The sequence below is a fragment of the Sparus aurata genome, chromosome 4, assembly GCF_900880675.1.
Source record: "Sparus aurata chromosome 4, fSpaAur1.1, whole genome shotgun sequence".
Lineage (NCBI taxonomy): Eukaryota > Metazoa > Chordata > Actinopteri > Spariformes > Sparidae > Sparus > Sparus aurata.
In genome coordinates this window covers 23068411-23081015 of record NC_044190.1, presented here as the reverse complement: position 1 = coordinate 23081015, position 12605 = coordinate 23068411, and the positions used below count along the sequence as shown (strand labels likewise).

Sequence of the window (12605 nt, the reverse complement as noted above, 5' to 3'; positions counted from 1 at the left end):
TAGTGCCCTTGAGCAAGGTGTAAATACTGTAGCATTAGAAGTATTCAGGTTTAAATGGATGTATTTGTGTGAATGGGGTGCAAATAAGTGAAATGTCTGAATATTTATGATGCCTTTTCTCAGCAAAATCATGAATGGAGATATTTCTACATAGATTAAAAGAGTCATTTATTATTATTCTGATGAAGTTCCTGCCATGTTTTCAATCATAACTCTGCCTCTTTCAAATAAACCCATTTATATGTTTTTTGTCTCCATATGGGACAATATTTTTCAAACATCAGCACTAATTTTGTTATCAATCTTTTAAATCACATGAAAAAGATTGTTTTCCATCTCCGGCGTCAGTTATAGCCTCATTTTACCTGCTGTAGGAAAACATTAAAACTTTTTTAAAAGCTTTCACAGCATTTTAGCTTAAACTAATACTGTTCACACAAGTTTTTCATGGCAGCTTGTGAAAAGCAACTACCAGCCAATATAGCAGATGTGCATCATGCCTCTCATGTTAGGACGGTCAGCTTGCTTGTTTGTGGAAAGTCAGACACCAATCACAATCGGTTTTACCATCACTGATGTAAACAGCAATCAGATTAACTTTCTCTGACTGTGTCAATAAAAGACAGAGGGGTTTTTGTGAGTGAGTGTTTGATGTTTGTTTACCTTGAAGATTCTCTCTTCATCTTTGTTTTCCGATTCTTAACAGACTTCCCTACGCATCATGTCAAAACTGTGGGCAGGTGCTCTTTAAAATTAAATGTAAAAGATTAGCTGCTCGATTCCATGAACTGATACGTGCACAGTACAATAAGAAAAGCAGACGAGTGTAACAGCTCACATCATTTACAAACAGAGTGAAACGTAAAGGTTTCTCTGTTTTATTTGAGATTGAAGAGACAAGCTTAATTGACTGTAAATCTATTCACAGTCATTTATTTGTCATATCCTGTTTTTTTTCTTCCAGCCAACAAAGAAGGTTGCGTCGTTTCCCAGCTTCGTCGATGGTGAGTGAATCCGTCTTCACACCTGTTTGGTGATGAAATCAAAACATTGTAATTGCATGGAACCATTCCAGGTATTATTTTGCCTCCAGTCTGTCACATCATGGGCTCTGATATAACTCTTCCAGTGCTCTTTTCCTGCCTCTGGGCAGATGCTTGGCCCAATAATGTGTGAGGGCCTTTGCTGCCTGTCTGCTCCTTCAGATCATGACAGCACATTGTGTCCCCGAGTGGGTGTCAGAGAGTCCACATCTACATTTCACAGACACAGATTAATCCAAGCCTCAGCCTCCCACCAGCACTGAACCTCCATCAGCTCGCAGCCAGTGGCCATCTCACTGCTTTATCCCACCCAGCCTGTTATCTCCATCTCTCCATCTCCAGAGTAACAGTGTTTGGCTCCATTTCTTCACACAGCATGCTGACTGCAATGATTGCTATACCCTCCCCACTGCACACTTGACCCTTTCAGTCTTACTGCACTCTGTCCTTCCCCTCTTCTCCCTGTTAATCACCCTCCTCTCTGCTTCCTCCTGGCCCAGTCCCAGGACCCTGCGAACCAGAAGACCTGATTGATGGAATTATCTTTGCTGCTAACTACCTGGGCTCCACTCAGCTGCTGTCTGAGAGGAACCCCTCCAAGAACATTCGCATGATGCAGGCCCAGGAGGCTGTCAGCAGGGTCAAGGTACTCAAAAACACACCCACACACACCCAGCCGCACTGACTCACACATAAAAACAAACACACGCTGTGTTTTTGGCCTAAAGGTATCCATATCCATTCCTCTGCTCACTCAGCAGGCTGCGTGTTTGCAGTTCTGCCGTTTTCCATCTGGAGGAGTTGACCAAAAAAGTCCCAGGCACTAACCTCAAGAAGGAACTAGGAACATTTGGATCGACCCTGTGTTTCCACTTCATGGACCAGAGTCTAAATTCTAATGTTGCAGGGACAGTATTTTATTTAGCAAAAGGGTTATTACGTTCCAAAAGTACAGTAACTTTGGGGATGGCGCTTCCAGAACATTTCTGATTGATCAGCACTTGCATCATTTATTTCAGCTACCATTTTTTTTAAAAGCTGCAGCAACAAGCCAGTTTTTGTTCATTGGGCTTTGACACATCAACAAAATACAATAACGCACAAATAATGATGCCTGTTCATCGCTTTATATCGCATCATCATTGCATATGATGATTTTTTTTAATCTTCATGGGTCAAAAAAGTTCCCTGGGCTAAAAGATGAGAGTACGTTGGGTGGAAACACGGCTACAGTCATTTTCAACTACAGGAACTTTTCCAGGGATCCAACAGCCTTTAAAGATACTGGAACTTTACCTGAATTTAGAATTAACCTGAGTTCCAGTTGTAAAACTGGTGCCTGCACCTGCTGTAGTCCTTATGATGATTCAGATCTACTGGGGTGGACTGGACAAAATGTCCCTGATGAGTCAAACAGATATTGCAGCTTCTTCAAGTTGTGCACTTCAGCAAAGTGAAGAAGTGCAAGGCACCCCTAGTATTAAAATAAGCATGTTGGGTGGATATGTCTTGCTACTTTGGACACATTATAAACAAAGCTGTGTTGTTTTTCCCACTAGTTTAAAAAAAGTGAGAGCAGCAAGCGAATGAGAGACAGCTGCAATTAAGAGAGCTAGTGGATGAATGAGAGAGAGAGGGAGCGCCGATGAGAGAACAAGGAGAGTGAACAAGAAAATCCAAACTTACATTCTTGTTTCATGGAGGTTGAAAAGAAATAACCTTAATACAGACAGAGGATTGTCACCTCTGCAGAGTTTCCTTTTTATCAATTTACTACACTAAACTCAAACATCAAAGCACAGAGGGATGACTCTGTGTTGTTGTTTCTTTGTGTCTGAAAATAGCATTTCTAACAACACCATGGCCTCTTATTCTATTTCTTCAGTGGAAGTGGAAATTACTTTTATTTTCTGAGTGTTTTTCTTCTGGTCCCATAATTCTTGGAACTGTTTGGTACTTCTAGTCACTCTGTGCTTTCCTAAATTGAGTCTGAAAAATATTAAGAAAACTGTTCAAATAGTTGATTAAAAAACACTTGCTTTGTTTTATTTTTTTTAATTTGCAGTTGCACAATGTTGCCGCTGCAAGTTGGGAAGTCAACTTCATACTATAACTTGGTATTTAACATCAATAAAGATTAACTGATATTTCTAATACTTTCTTACTGTAAGAATTCATGGTTTGCACAAGTTGTCGCAACCTTGATGTTTATTCAGTGACAGCAGAGAAAACTCATCCCCCGGTAGTTCCTCAGTCATCGAAAAGTATTACCACCAGAGTCAGGGCTGGACCAGAAAATACATTTAAATTGTGGTTTTGAGCAACAAGAAATGTCCTTTGCTTCTTAGAAAAAAATCCTTGTTGTGGAAACAGCCATTTGAGAGCCTATTCCCCTCTAAGTTATTCCAGCCTCTCAGAAGTGTTGTTGAGCTATGTTTGATCACATCCCTGGAGACAGCATCCGATCAGTGCTGCTGGTGTGGCTGCAGTTCTCATTCTTCTCCCCGGAGGAGCAGGCATAATGTTACAGTCGACTTGTTGTTATTTAGGCGTCTCAAAATACACAGAGGCCCAGCAGGAAATACGTCCAGTGCCTTCACGGGGCTAATACTGCATGTTTGATCATATTTGTCATACAGTATCTGAATCAATTTCTCGCATTCGTGGACATCTGTGAAGGGGAAGATATATGCATTTCCCCAAACTCAAGCAAACATGTAACCCTGCCATTTCAGTATATTGTTTGAATGTTTTATCATTTGTACTTAATAGTTCATGAGGTATTTTTTTGTTTTATATCTAGTCTATTTTGCCCTAAATGAAATGTACATGGACAGAGTGCTAATGGTGTATAGAACCCAACATTATGTATTAGGCATGAGTGGTCTTTTAGGGCAGCTAAAGAACTTGGCCAGATTAGGCCGCAGGGTGTGTGTTTGCCACAGCTGGCTGGATAATGGGACTGCTGGCTTGTGAACCTTATATTTCCCTTGTTGACACTCTCCCTGCTCCTCACTAATGTTGACGGGATGAGGATATTCCAGTGCAGTTTCAGAGAAATGCTGTGGATGGTACCAGAGCAGCGTCGAGGAGCCGGCCTCATAGTCTTTATCATTAGCTTGATTGCTCCGTTCATCACTTCTGCTCTGCCCAAGTGCAAGTGTCCAACTTCACAAAAGGCGATACTCAAAGTTTATCTCTTCAGGAGGAGACTTTTTAGCTTGTTTACATTTCTTAGTCGTGGACTCGAGATGAAAGCGCATGGTTTCGTGACTTGATGACATCATGCAGCGCTGGTGCAGAGTTGCTACCCAGACACCAGTCTCTTTTATCTCCCTCTCATGCGATCACAAGCTTGGATGTATTTCTAAATATTAAATGACCCCTCGTCTAGTGGTCTAGTTTTAGAAAGTTGCGTGCTGTAATGTCACCAGTGGCATGGATACACCTGAGTGCAATTGTGCAGACAGAGAATGTTATGTTGGAAGAAACTTTTCAATCAGAAGAGAAAGATCTTCATTTTTGATCTTTTTTTTATGACTAAACAAACTGAATAAACAAACTCTCTTCGTCTTGACCTTGAGGGACAGCTCAGTTTCATACTGTTTTACTTTGTTTATATATATCTTATATTATATCTTTTAAGCTTCAAATAGTGTTCTGTGGATCTTATTTCCATCTGACAGCAGCTCGTTTATTCAGCTATCGAAGAAATACACATTTCTTTGGATTGTTACCACATTAGTACTGTAAATATTACAATTCTGAGTTTGAATTTCTTCTCCAAAACTACACAGTGCCCCTTTAATGCACTTTAGGTCTTCGGTTTGAAATATTAGGTCAGGTTTCATGGTGAATGACATCAGCAAGGAATTACAAATCAAATTCAGTTCACTCTAGTGTGTGTCTCATCCTCATACTTAAACAGTCCTGCCACTGAGCCCTATCCTTTGATTTTACATGCTTCAGTATAGTCTAATCTGTTCCACTTACATTTAGGATTGTTAATGGTTAGTGATCCTTTTGCAGGCTACAAAATTAGTCTTAATGTATATCAAATTGCGGCTGAAGAGGCTTCGAAATTGCTGTTGCCTGCAAGTATTTATATAATTACGCAACAAGATATATTTAAAATTTGTTGGAGCATGAACGCTTAATCGGTCCATACCAAGCGAATATTTAATTTTGGTATTGAGCCATAAATGCCAGCATGTAACCATGAATGTGGCATGAAAGACCAAAACAACCAATGAACGCATTGATGTATTTATGATTAGTTTCTGTTGACTTTAATGAGAAAAATTACATACATTACATACATTTTGTAGTTGCATTCGTCCCCAAATCCCTAATTACTTCACTTCATGGGTCACAACCAAATCAAACAACATTCTGAAACAAAGAGGAAAGTGACGGAGGGTCTGAAAGTCTTTGTGCCTGTTAGCTTGTTTCAGTCTAAAAGCCCTCTTCACCACAATGAGGCTGTCGACTGGCATCACTTCATATTTATCCAATCTATGTTTGGTTCTTCTCTCACTCGCTCGCTCACTCCCTGTCATGCAGTTGCCTTCCCTGCCAAAAGTCTTGTCAGGATGAATCCATGGCAACAGTTAGCTTTCACTGTTTAGTGCCTGTCCCCTGCTTGTAAAAGTTCCATTGAACAGGAAGTCGTCCATTATCTCCTTGATTTGTCCCCTGTGGAGGAATGAGTTGCTTTACAGCAAATGTCATTTTTAATCTTTGACATTGAGACGGACACAAACGTTGACTGCACTCAAACCCCACCACACAGGCAGTAACGTGCAGCCCTGCTCGTGTTTTTTTGCTCCACTTCAACCCGAACAAGTACACATGTAGTACATACAAGCACTTAGACTCTGTAGTGCTGGATAGCGCAGAAAGAAAGTGTGCCAGGTAGATCGTAGCAAGGCTGTAGAGGTTATTTATGCAGATCTTCTTTTCATGATGTTCACTCTGTTTGATGTAATATTTATGCAGCTTCACCCCCCCCCCCCCCCCCCCCCCACACACACACACACACACACACACACACACACACACACTCACTCTTTCCTGCTGTCTGTCCCCTCCCTGCTCAGTTCCTCTTTAGCAGAGTAGTAGATGTTGCTGAAAGCCTCAGATGTTTGTCTTGCGTGAGAACTTACGACGGAGGAGCAAACTGTCATAAAACGAAAACCCCCAAAAAAGACTCTTCCCTCTGGGCTGTTTTCTTTTTTTTTTTTTCATCTAATACTGTCTTGGTTTGGGCAAACATCCAGCCTCACACTCGGAAAACGTAATGAAGGTCAAAATCATTTCCTCTGGGCGATGGCAGATGGAGATGGCTTGAACTTTATACAGGAGGGTTGATTTTGAAAGATTACAAAGTACCCTGAAGGATTATGAGTGCAAGTTCAGCAACTGTAGGGCCCACGCCAAGACCAGAATTACTGATGAGCTAATCAAACACATGTAAAACTGCTTCCATGTTCATCTAAGCTGTTTATTTCCAAATATAGTGACTTGACTTTTTTTTTTTTTCCAGCCCAGAGAACAAACCCCAAGCGTACAGTTTAAATCCTGGCTCGGGGCTTTATCCCCTCCACTGCCTCTTTGAGCATTGATTGTTTTCCAGCCAGTCTTCCTCTGGTAATAGCGGTTAGACTGTGACATGAACATGGAGGGAAGTAAACAGTTATAGACTTTGATGTCTTTGTTCGCCGCAGTGCTGGTAAAGAGAAATAAACCCTCCTTATAGAGCTTTACATCGAAGTTAAGACCGCAGGAACAGTGTCAGTTCATGTCTGCACGCTTTGATTTGCTGTGTTTAAAAGAGAAAAAGCAATTATGACCCCTTTGTAATTGCTGTTTTGATTTGTATCTGATAACCAACACGGCTGTGCGAACGCTATCTCCACAAACATATTTACAGTCACACACATACTCACACACACTCTCTCTCACTCTCTCTCTCTCTCTCTCTCTCTCTCTCTCTCTCTCTCTTTCTCTTTCTCACTCTCTCTCTCTCTGTCCTTCTCTCTTTCTCTCTGAGCAGCGATAGCGCACTTGCCGTTTGGTTTGAGGCTTTACTGTCTTACCTTCTTTTATTTACCTTCTTTATTTCCTCCTCCTCTCCCTCCTGTTTTTTGTGCTCCCGTATCCGCTGACCTTGTCCCGTTCCAACGCCTGCCTGCCCGCCTGCCAGAGGGTACAGAAGGCTGCCAAAATCAAGAAAAAGGCGGTGTGTAATACACAGAGCAAAAGGAAGACCCTTTGGCCACTTTCCCTACACTCTTACCTTTTCTTTTTTCATTTCATTTGTGCCTGTCTGGTTCCGTCCATCCTCCTCCCATCTGTGTCACGTTTGTCTTGTGCATTAATTTAGTCGAACAAATCTTTGTCAGGTTTTCCAGAAGTAAGACGAACACTTTTGTTTTTCTATGTGAAAGGCGATGCATTTTAGTAGTGAGAGTCTTTCCTACATTAGTTGAAATAGAATTTAACCAGACGCATCATTAAAGGCTTTTTTTAAAGGACCCATTATTCGGACCGAAGATGAGTTGTGATGTAAAGGCACCAGAGCCGCTAAAGCCAAATTCAGTAACAGCACATTTACATGAATTTATGTGGAACTACTTTGAGCGCCAGGTAACAGAAGACATGTCAGCAGAACACTCTGGGAGAAGCTCCAGGATTTATTACTTCACGGGTTTCTCTACCACACAGGTCCTTTTATAACTTTATTACTGTGTATTAGCCTGTGCTATAACACTTTCATTAGATCAAAAATGTCCAATTAAGAGTACAATGGCACATTGGGATGAACCTCTTACCCATGCTCTGGATTCCTGCTGTTTTATTCCCTGACCGAGTGCAGGAATTTATAATAATTTTCTAGTGATTCAAGTAACACGACTGCTATTAATGACATTTAAAAGTCAAATTTATATTTGTTCCTTTAAACCGAAGAATAAGAATCTAAGGAGGATTTTAAGCCACTACAAACGTCCAATAACCAGTCTCCTTACATTATGAATGTACCAAGATAAAACGAAAAGATACCAGAAATCAAAAGGCTTTGTCAAGTTTAGCTTTTGCTGACAAAAACAGACAACATACTGAATATGACAATGTTTACCTCATCAGCTGCAACTCTAATTTGCGTTTGCAAATTCAGTTGTACTTCGACTTGTATTTTTTTTAGATTGTAATTCAGTGCGTGTAATTTTTTTGTTTTCATGTGATTAACTCAGTTTTCATCAGCTGATTCTTGCAGTAATAACATCTCAGCTCATATCATCCGTGGCATGATGGTGAAAAACAAGCTCGGTTCTGACTGCATTAAGCATCTTTAAGACTCAATGTTTTGAATAACTACGGCGCACTCAGAGCCAAAAATGTATAATTCAACATTGTTTGAAGTAATTGTTTGTTGTGGGATGCCATACATTTCTGGTCTCATTTAGTTGTCAGGTCTTATATTTCTTTCCTTTTCTTTTCTTTTTACCTTAACCTGACATGATTAGCTATAATCAAACTTTTCAGTGGTAACATCACGTTAATAATAATACTAATAATTTGATCTTGTAAGCAGAAGTCCATCATAGAAGAGGCTGATTGTCATTTATCCTGTAACAATCGCCTTTGTAGGACATTAAATCCACAAGACAAGTTGAATTCTGTTCACAAAGCAAGACTGCGCACCTTTTCTCCAGGCAAAAGGTGTTCTTGAAACTACAACAACACTCAGTTACATCTTTTTCCAATCTCTAGTTAGTTTTAATGTATCCTAAGAAACTATACTCGGTATAAAAATTGTTTCAAGCCACCGTCTCTAATAAATGATTCACCATTTATGACATTAAATATTTACAATAACAGCTTTTGGCACTATTGCTTTATTTGTGAAATGCATGCGGCTCTTTTAATGAAGGAAAGACAAATATCATTTTATTAGTGTGCACTGCACAGTGATAAGGAGGGAGAAGTGAGCAGACTTGTTCCACTGCTGAAGCTGCATTGCTCTCACTCTCAAATACAGCCAGCTGGTCAGGGTTTAGTGATGAACTGTTTCCATGCCAGCCCGCCATCCTCGTGCCAAGACGGTTGATGTAAAGTAATGCCACTGCCAGACGCTTTCTTTTTCTGCCTTATCCACCTCACCTTTAGACTTAACAACCGGTCCATCTAACAAGCATTTTCCCCAGCTGGACCCTGAACTTTACATGCATGCATTTTGGATATCTAAACTAATACGTTCCTGTATTTAACACAGACACCATTTAGACAATTGTAAATCATGTACAGCCAAGTTTGGCACAAAGATCTGGAAAGTCAAAGGAGATGATCTAACCACCTCTTCTGTTATTTTTTTTTTATCTTGATGCAGAGTGCAGACGGAGATGCTCAAACCCTCACCGAGGTTGATCTATTCATCTCCACCCAGAGGATCAAAGTCCTCAACGCAGACTCACAGGTGAGAGACAGCAAGCACACGTACATCATGTTTCTGTTTTTTACCAGAGAGTGTTATTCTCACCGGCGAGAATGAAAGCTGTTTACCCTTCCAGTGCCTCAGCCACCCACTGAGGTATTACACATCAGGGGAGTGCTGTTGTGTCATAGCTGACATAACTGCAGCTTAACTGTGGGCACATACTGCTTGTTATGAAATGCCATTACTGATTGTAGTTTATTTATTTGTTTATTTAATCTCCTGATGTCACTGTCAGATTTCTTTTGGACCCGGGGTGAGATTAAACTCTGCCAGGCCTAAAAATGCTGCACGAACATCTGCGTGTGGAGGGTGACTCAGAGCAACTCTTCTTCATTGGTGTATATTAAAATCAGAATCGGCCAAGTATTGGCCACGTATGTGTTCACATGCACGAAATGTGACTCCAGTTTCACATTATTCTCAGTGTTCTTACTCAATAACAGACATACAGCTACAAATGAGATAACGACTAGTAAAGACTAAAAAAATGGTAAATGGGAGAGGAATGTAGTGCGCAAAACATCTGAAAAGAAAGTAGGTGTATTAACAGTATGTTAAAATCACCAATGACCCTAACAGTGTTAGAGTAAACACCAAAAAGTCTGTGTATAATTCAGCTGTTTTGTGGGTTGTGTGTCACTGTACAAGTATTGTGATGAAGCAATTGAGTATTCCAAAGAAATACAGAATAAACACAGGATAAATATGCGCACACGAGGTAGACAGATAATGTAAATTATGATATATGCATGTACACATATCTATGCATTACATTACATTATATTATATTTATCTTGCAGGATTTATATTGACAATTATTTACAGCAAGCAGGATATATATTGAATGTGACAGTGCATGAAAATATGCATTTTAAAACTGTATAAATTTAGTCTATAAGTGGGGGTTTTGGTGCCAGAGGGTTATTGATATTGTGTGACTGGCTTCATATAAACATCCAAATAATTAGAATGGCACACCACACGTACATTGGAGTATTTGAGTTTCTACGTTGACAGAATGGGTGCTATATTGTTTATATTGAGAAGGACACAGACAGACGACGATAATGCAGTCATGGAAAAGAAAGACAAAAATGGCTGCTTTCAATGTTTTGCTGACAAAATCACATTATTAAGGAAGTGAAGAGCATTCACATTTCTCTGCTTCGGTCATAGACTTTTCTGTAGCTAAGCAACCAACTAGTACAATCTGCTTCCTGTATACAACAGCACGTGTAGGTGAATGGTCATGGGATATGCATTTTCAAATGTGCCTGGTTGGAGATTTTCTTTTAACCCATCCACCATCCAAGTTTTGATGGAATCTGTTCAGTAGTTTTTGTCTAATCCTGCAGACAAACCAACTATCAGATGTACAAAGGTGAAAACAAAACCTCCTTTGTGAAGGTAATGAGTTAGCCATTTATTGAACCAATCAGAGGTAAAATATGGGTGTTTGTTTTTTCAGTTATTTGACAGACGCACACAGTCCAAAAGTTAAAAAAAATTGAGTGAAGTTTGATTTCTGAAGGTCGAAAATCCCATTTATCCACCAGATTTTCTCATCTTGAAGTTTCTTTCTTAAACAAAGCTTCTCCTCACTCTTGCAGGAGCTTCGTCAAAGTTTTCTTGCCTTTTAGCGTCGTGATATGCAGCTGCGTGAAGCACAAGAACAAGCCTTCACAGGAGGCAGAGACTTTGATTGGGGCAGAAATGCTTCTGAGAGTGCTGCAGTTCTTTGGATCATAAATAGAGCTTTGTGCTCACAGTAACAGTTTAATGTATACGTGATAGATGATTCATTTGCAGTATGTCAGTCTGAGTTCCTGTTTGGTCATCTGTGTGTGTGTGTGTGTGTGTGTGTGTGTGTGTGTGTGTGTGTGTTTGTGTGTGTGTGTGTGGGAAGCCGCCTGGCAGAAACGTGCTGCAATGCAGTGTCTATTTTCCTCCCTTTTCCATCTGGTTGCCAGTGGTCCTGGCTCTCTTAACGGAGAGATTCAGAGTGAAAAAGCCTTCGTGCTTGCAATCAAAAGCCTTGTTGTAGCTTGCATGGGGTTTCTGACATTGATTCATAATAGGAACAACTCCAAAGGTGGGCTGGAACAACAGCACTAATTAGGCTGATGGAATAAAACCACCAGGCACAGTTAATGAGGTGAAGTTAACTAAACTGAAATGAAATTGAGCACATTATCATAAAACATGAACAAATGAGTCCATCTCAGCAAACCCGTAGATTCAAGTCCATATCTTCTCTAATTTCAGTTCTATAGTTCAGAAACAAAGCCTCATAAAATCCACATCACGACACAAGACAGTTATTTGACTGACTGAACAAACACGATTACACCGTTCAAATCACTTAGTTTCAACAACACAAACTCTGATATCCAGATGCTGGCTGAGTATTTTGCACACCTATTTATTATTTTCAGATGAACAGGTACTCAGGATCTAATTTATCTGTGAATTATCACACTTTAATTTAATCCCATTAGACCTTTTTTTAATACTTTTTAAAAAAGGAAGTAGTTAGTAACAGTTGCAAAATACTGTTGGTTCAAATGTGGAATTGTGATGTGAGTATTTTCTCTATTTACTGGCTCCATCTTGTACTCTCCAACACATATTTATAACATCCTACTGTATCTTGTATAGTTGCCTCAGTGCGCTTTACAATCTGTACCCTGAATGACATCCTCCGTCCTTAGACCCTCGATTCTAGTGAGGAAAAAAGTATAATATTGAAAAAGAAAAACACTTTTGACAGGGAAAAAAGATGGAAGACATGCAGTAGATGTTGCATGCATAGGACAACAAAATCACAGCTTACAAATGTAATTGATTTAATGTCTGTTAGTGAAATAACATGAAATATATGTGAAGAGTTTGGATCCAGGAGGACACACGAACAGGATGAGGTATTGCCAAGTGGTGCCCGAATCATACAGTCTCCACTCGACTGTGTTGACCTGGAAGAGGACAGGCCACACAAGATAATTAGCAAAAATTCAGAATGTAAAAAGATTACAACTTTACAGTGTTCATATTTTTTTTTCATTTTG

The 12605-nt window shown here is 39.9% G+C and overlaps 1 protein-coding gene across 3 annotated transcripts in view; it reads left to right on the top strand.

Annotated features, from left to right (window-relative positions):
• apba2b (amyloid beta (A4) precursor protein-binding, family A, member 2b) overlaps window positions 1–12605 on the top strand; it is a 69013-nt gene that overhangs the window by 45804 nt on the left and 10604 nt on the right. For 2 of the 3 annotated variants that reach the window (XM_030414016.1, XM_030414018.1), the window contains 4 exons: window positions 965–1004; window positions 1544–1689; window positions 7249–7284; window positions 9433–9519. In XM_030414016.1, coding sequence (XP_030269876.1) covers window positions 965–1004; window positions 1544–1689; window positions 7249–7284; window positions 9433–9519 — 309 coding nt within the window. The remainder of the gene's footprint in view (window positions 1–964; window positions 1005–1543; window positions 1690–7248; window positions 7285–9432; window positions 9520–12605) is intronic. The other variant, XM_030414019.1, reaches the window with a different exon arrangement.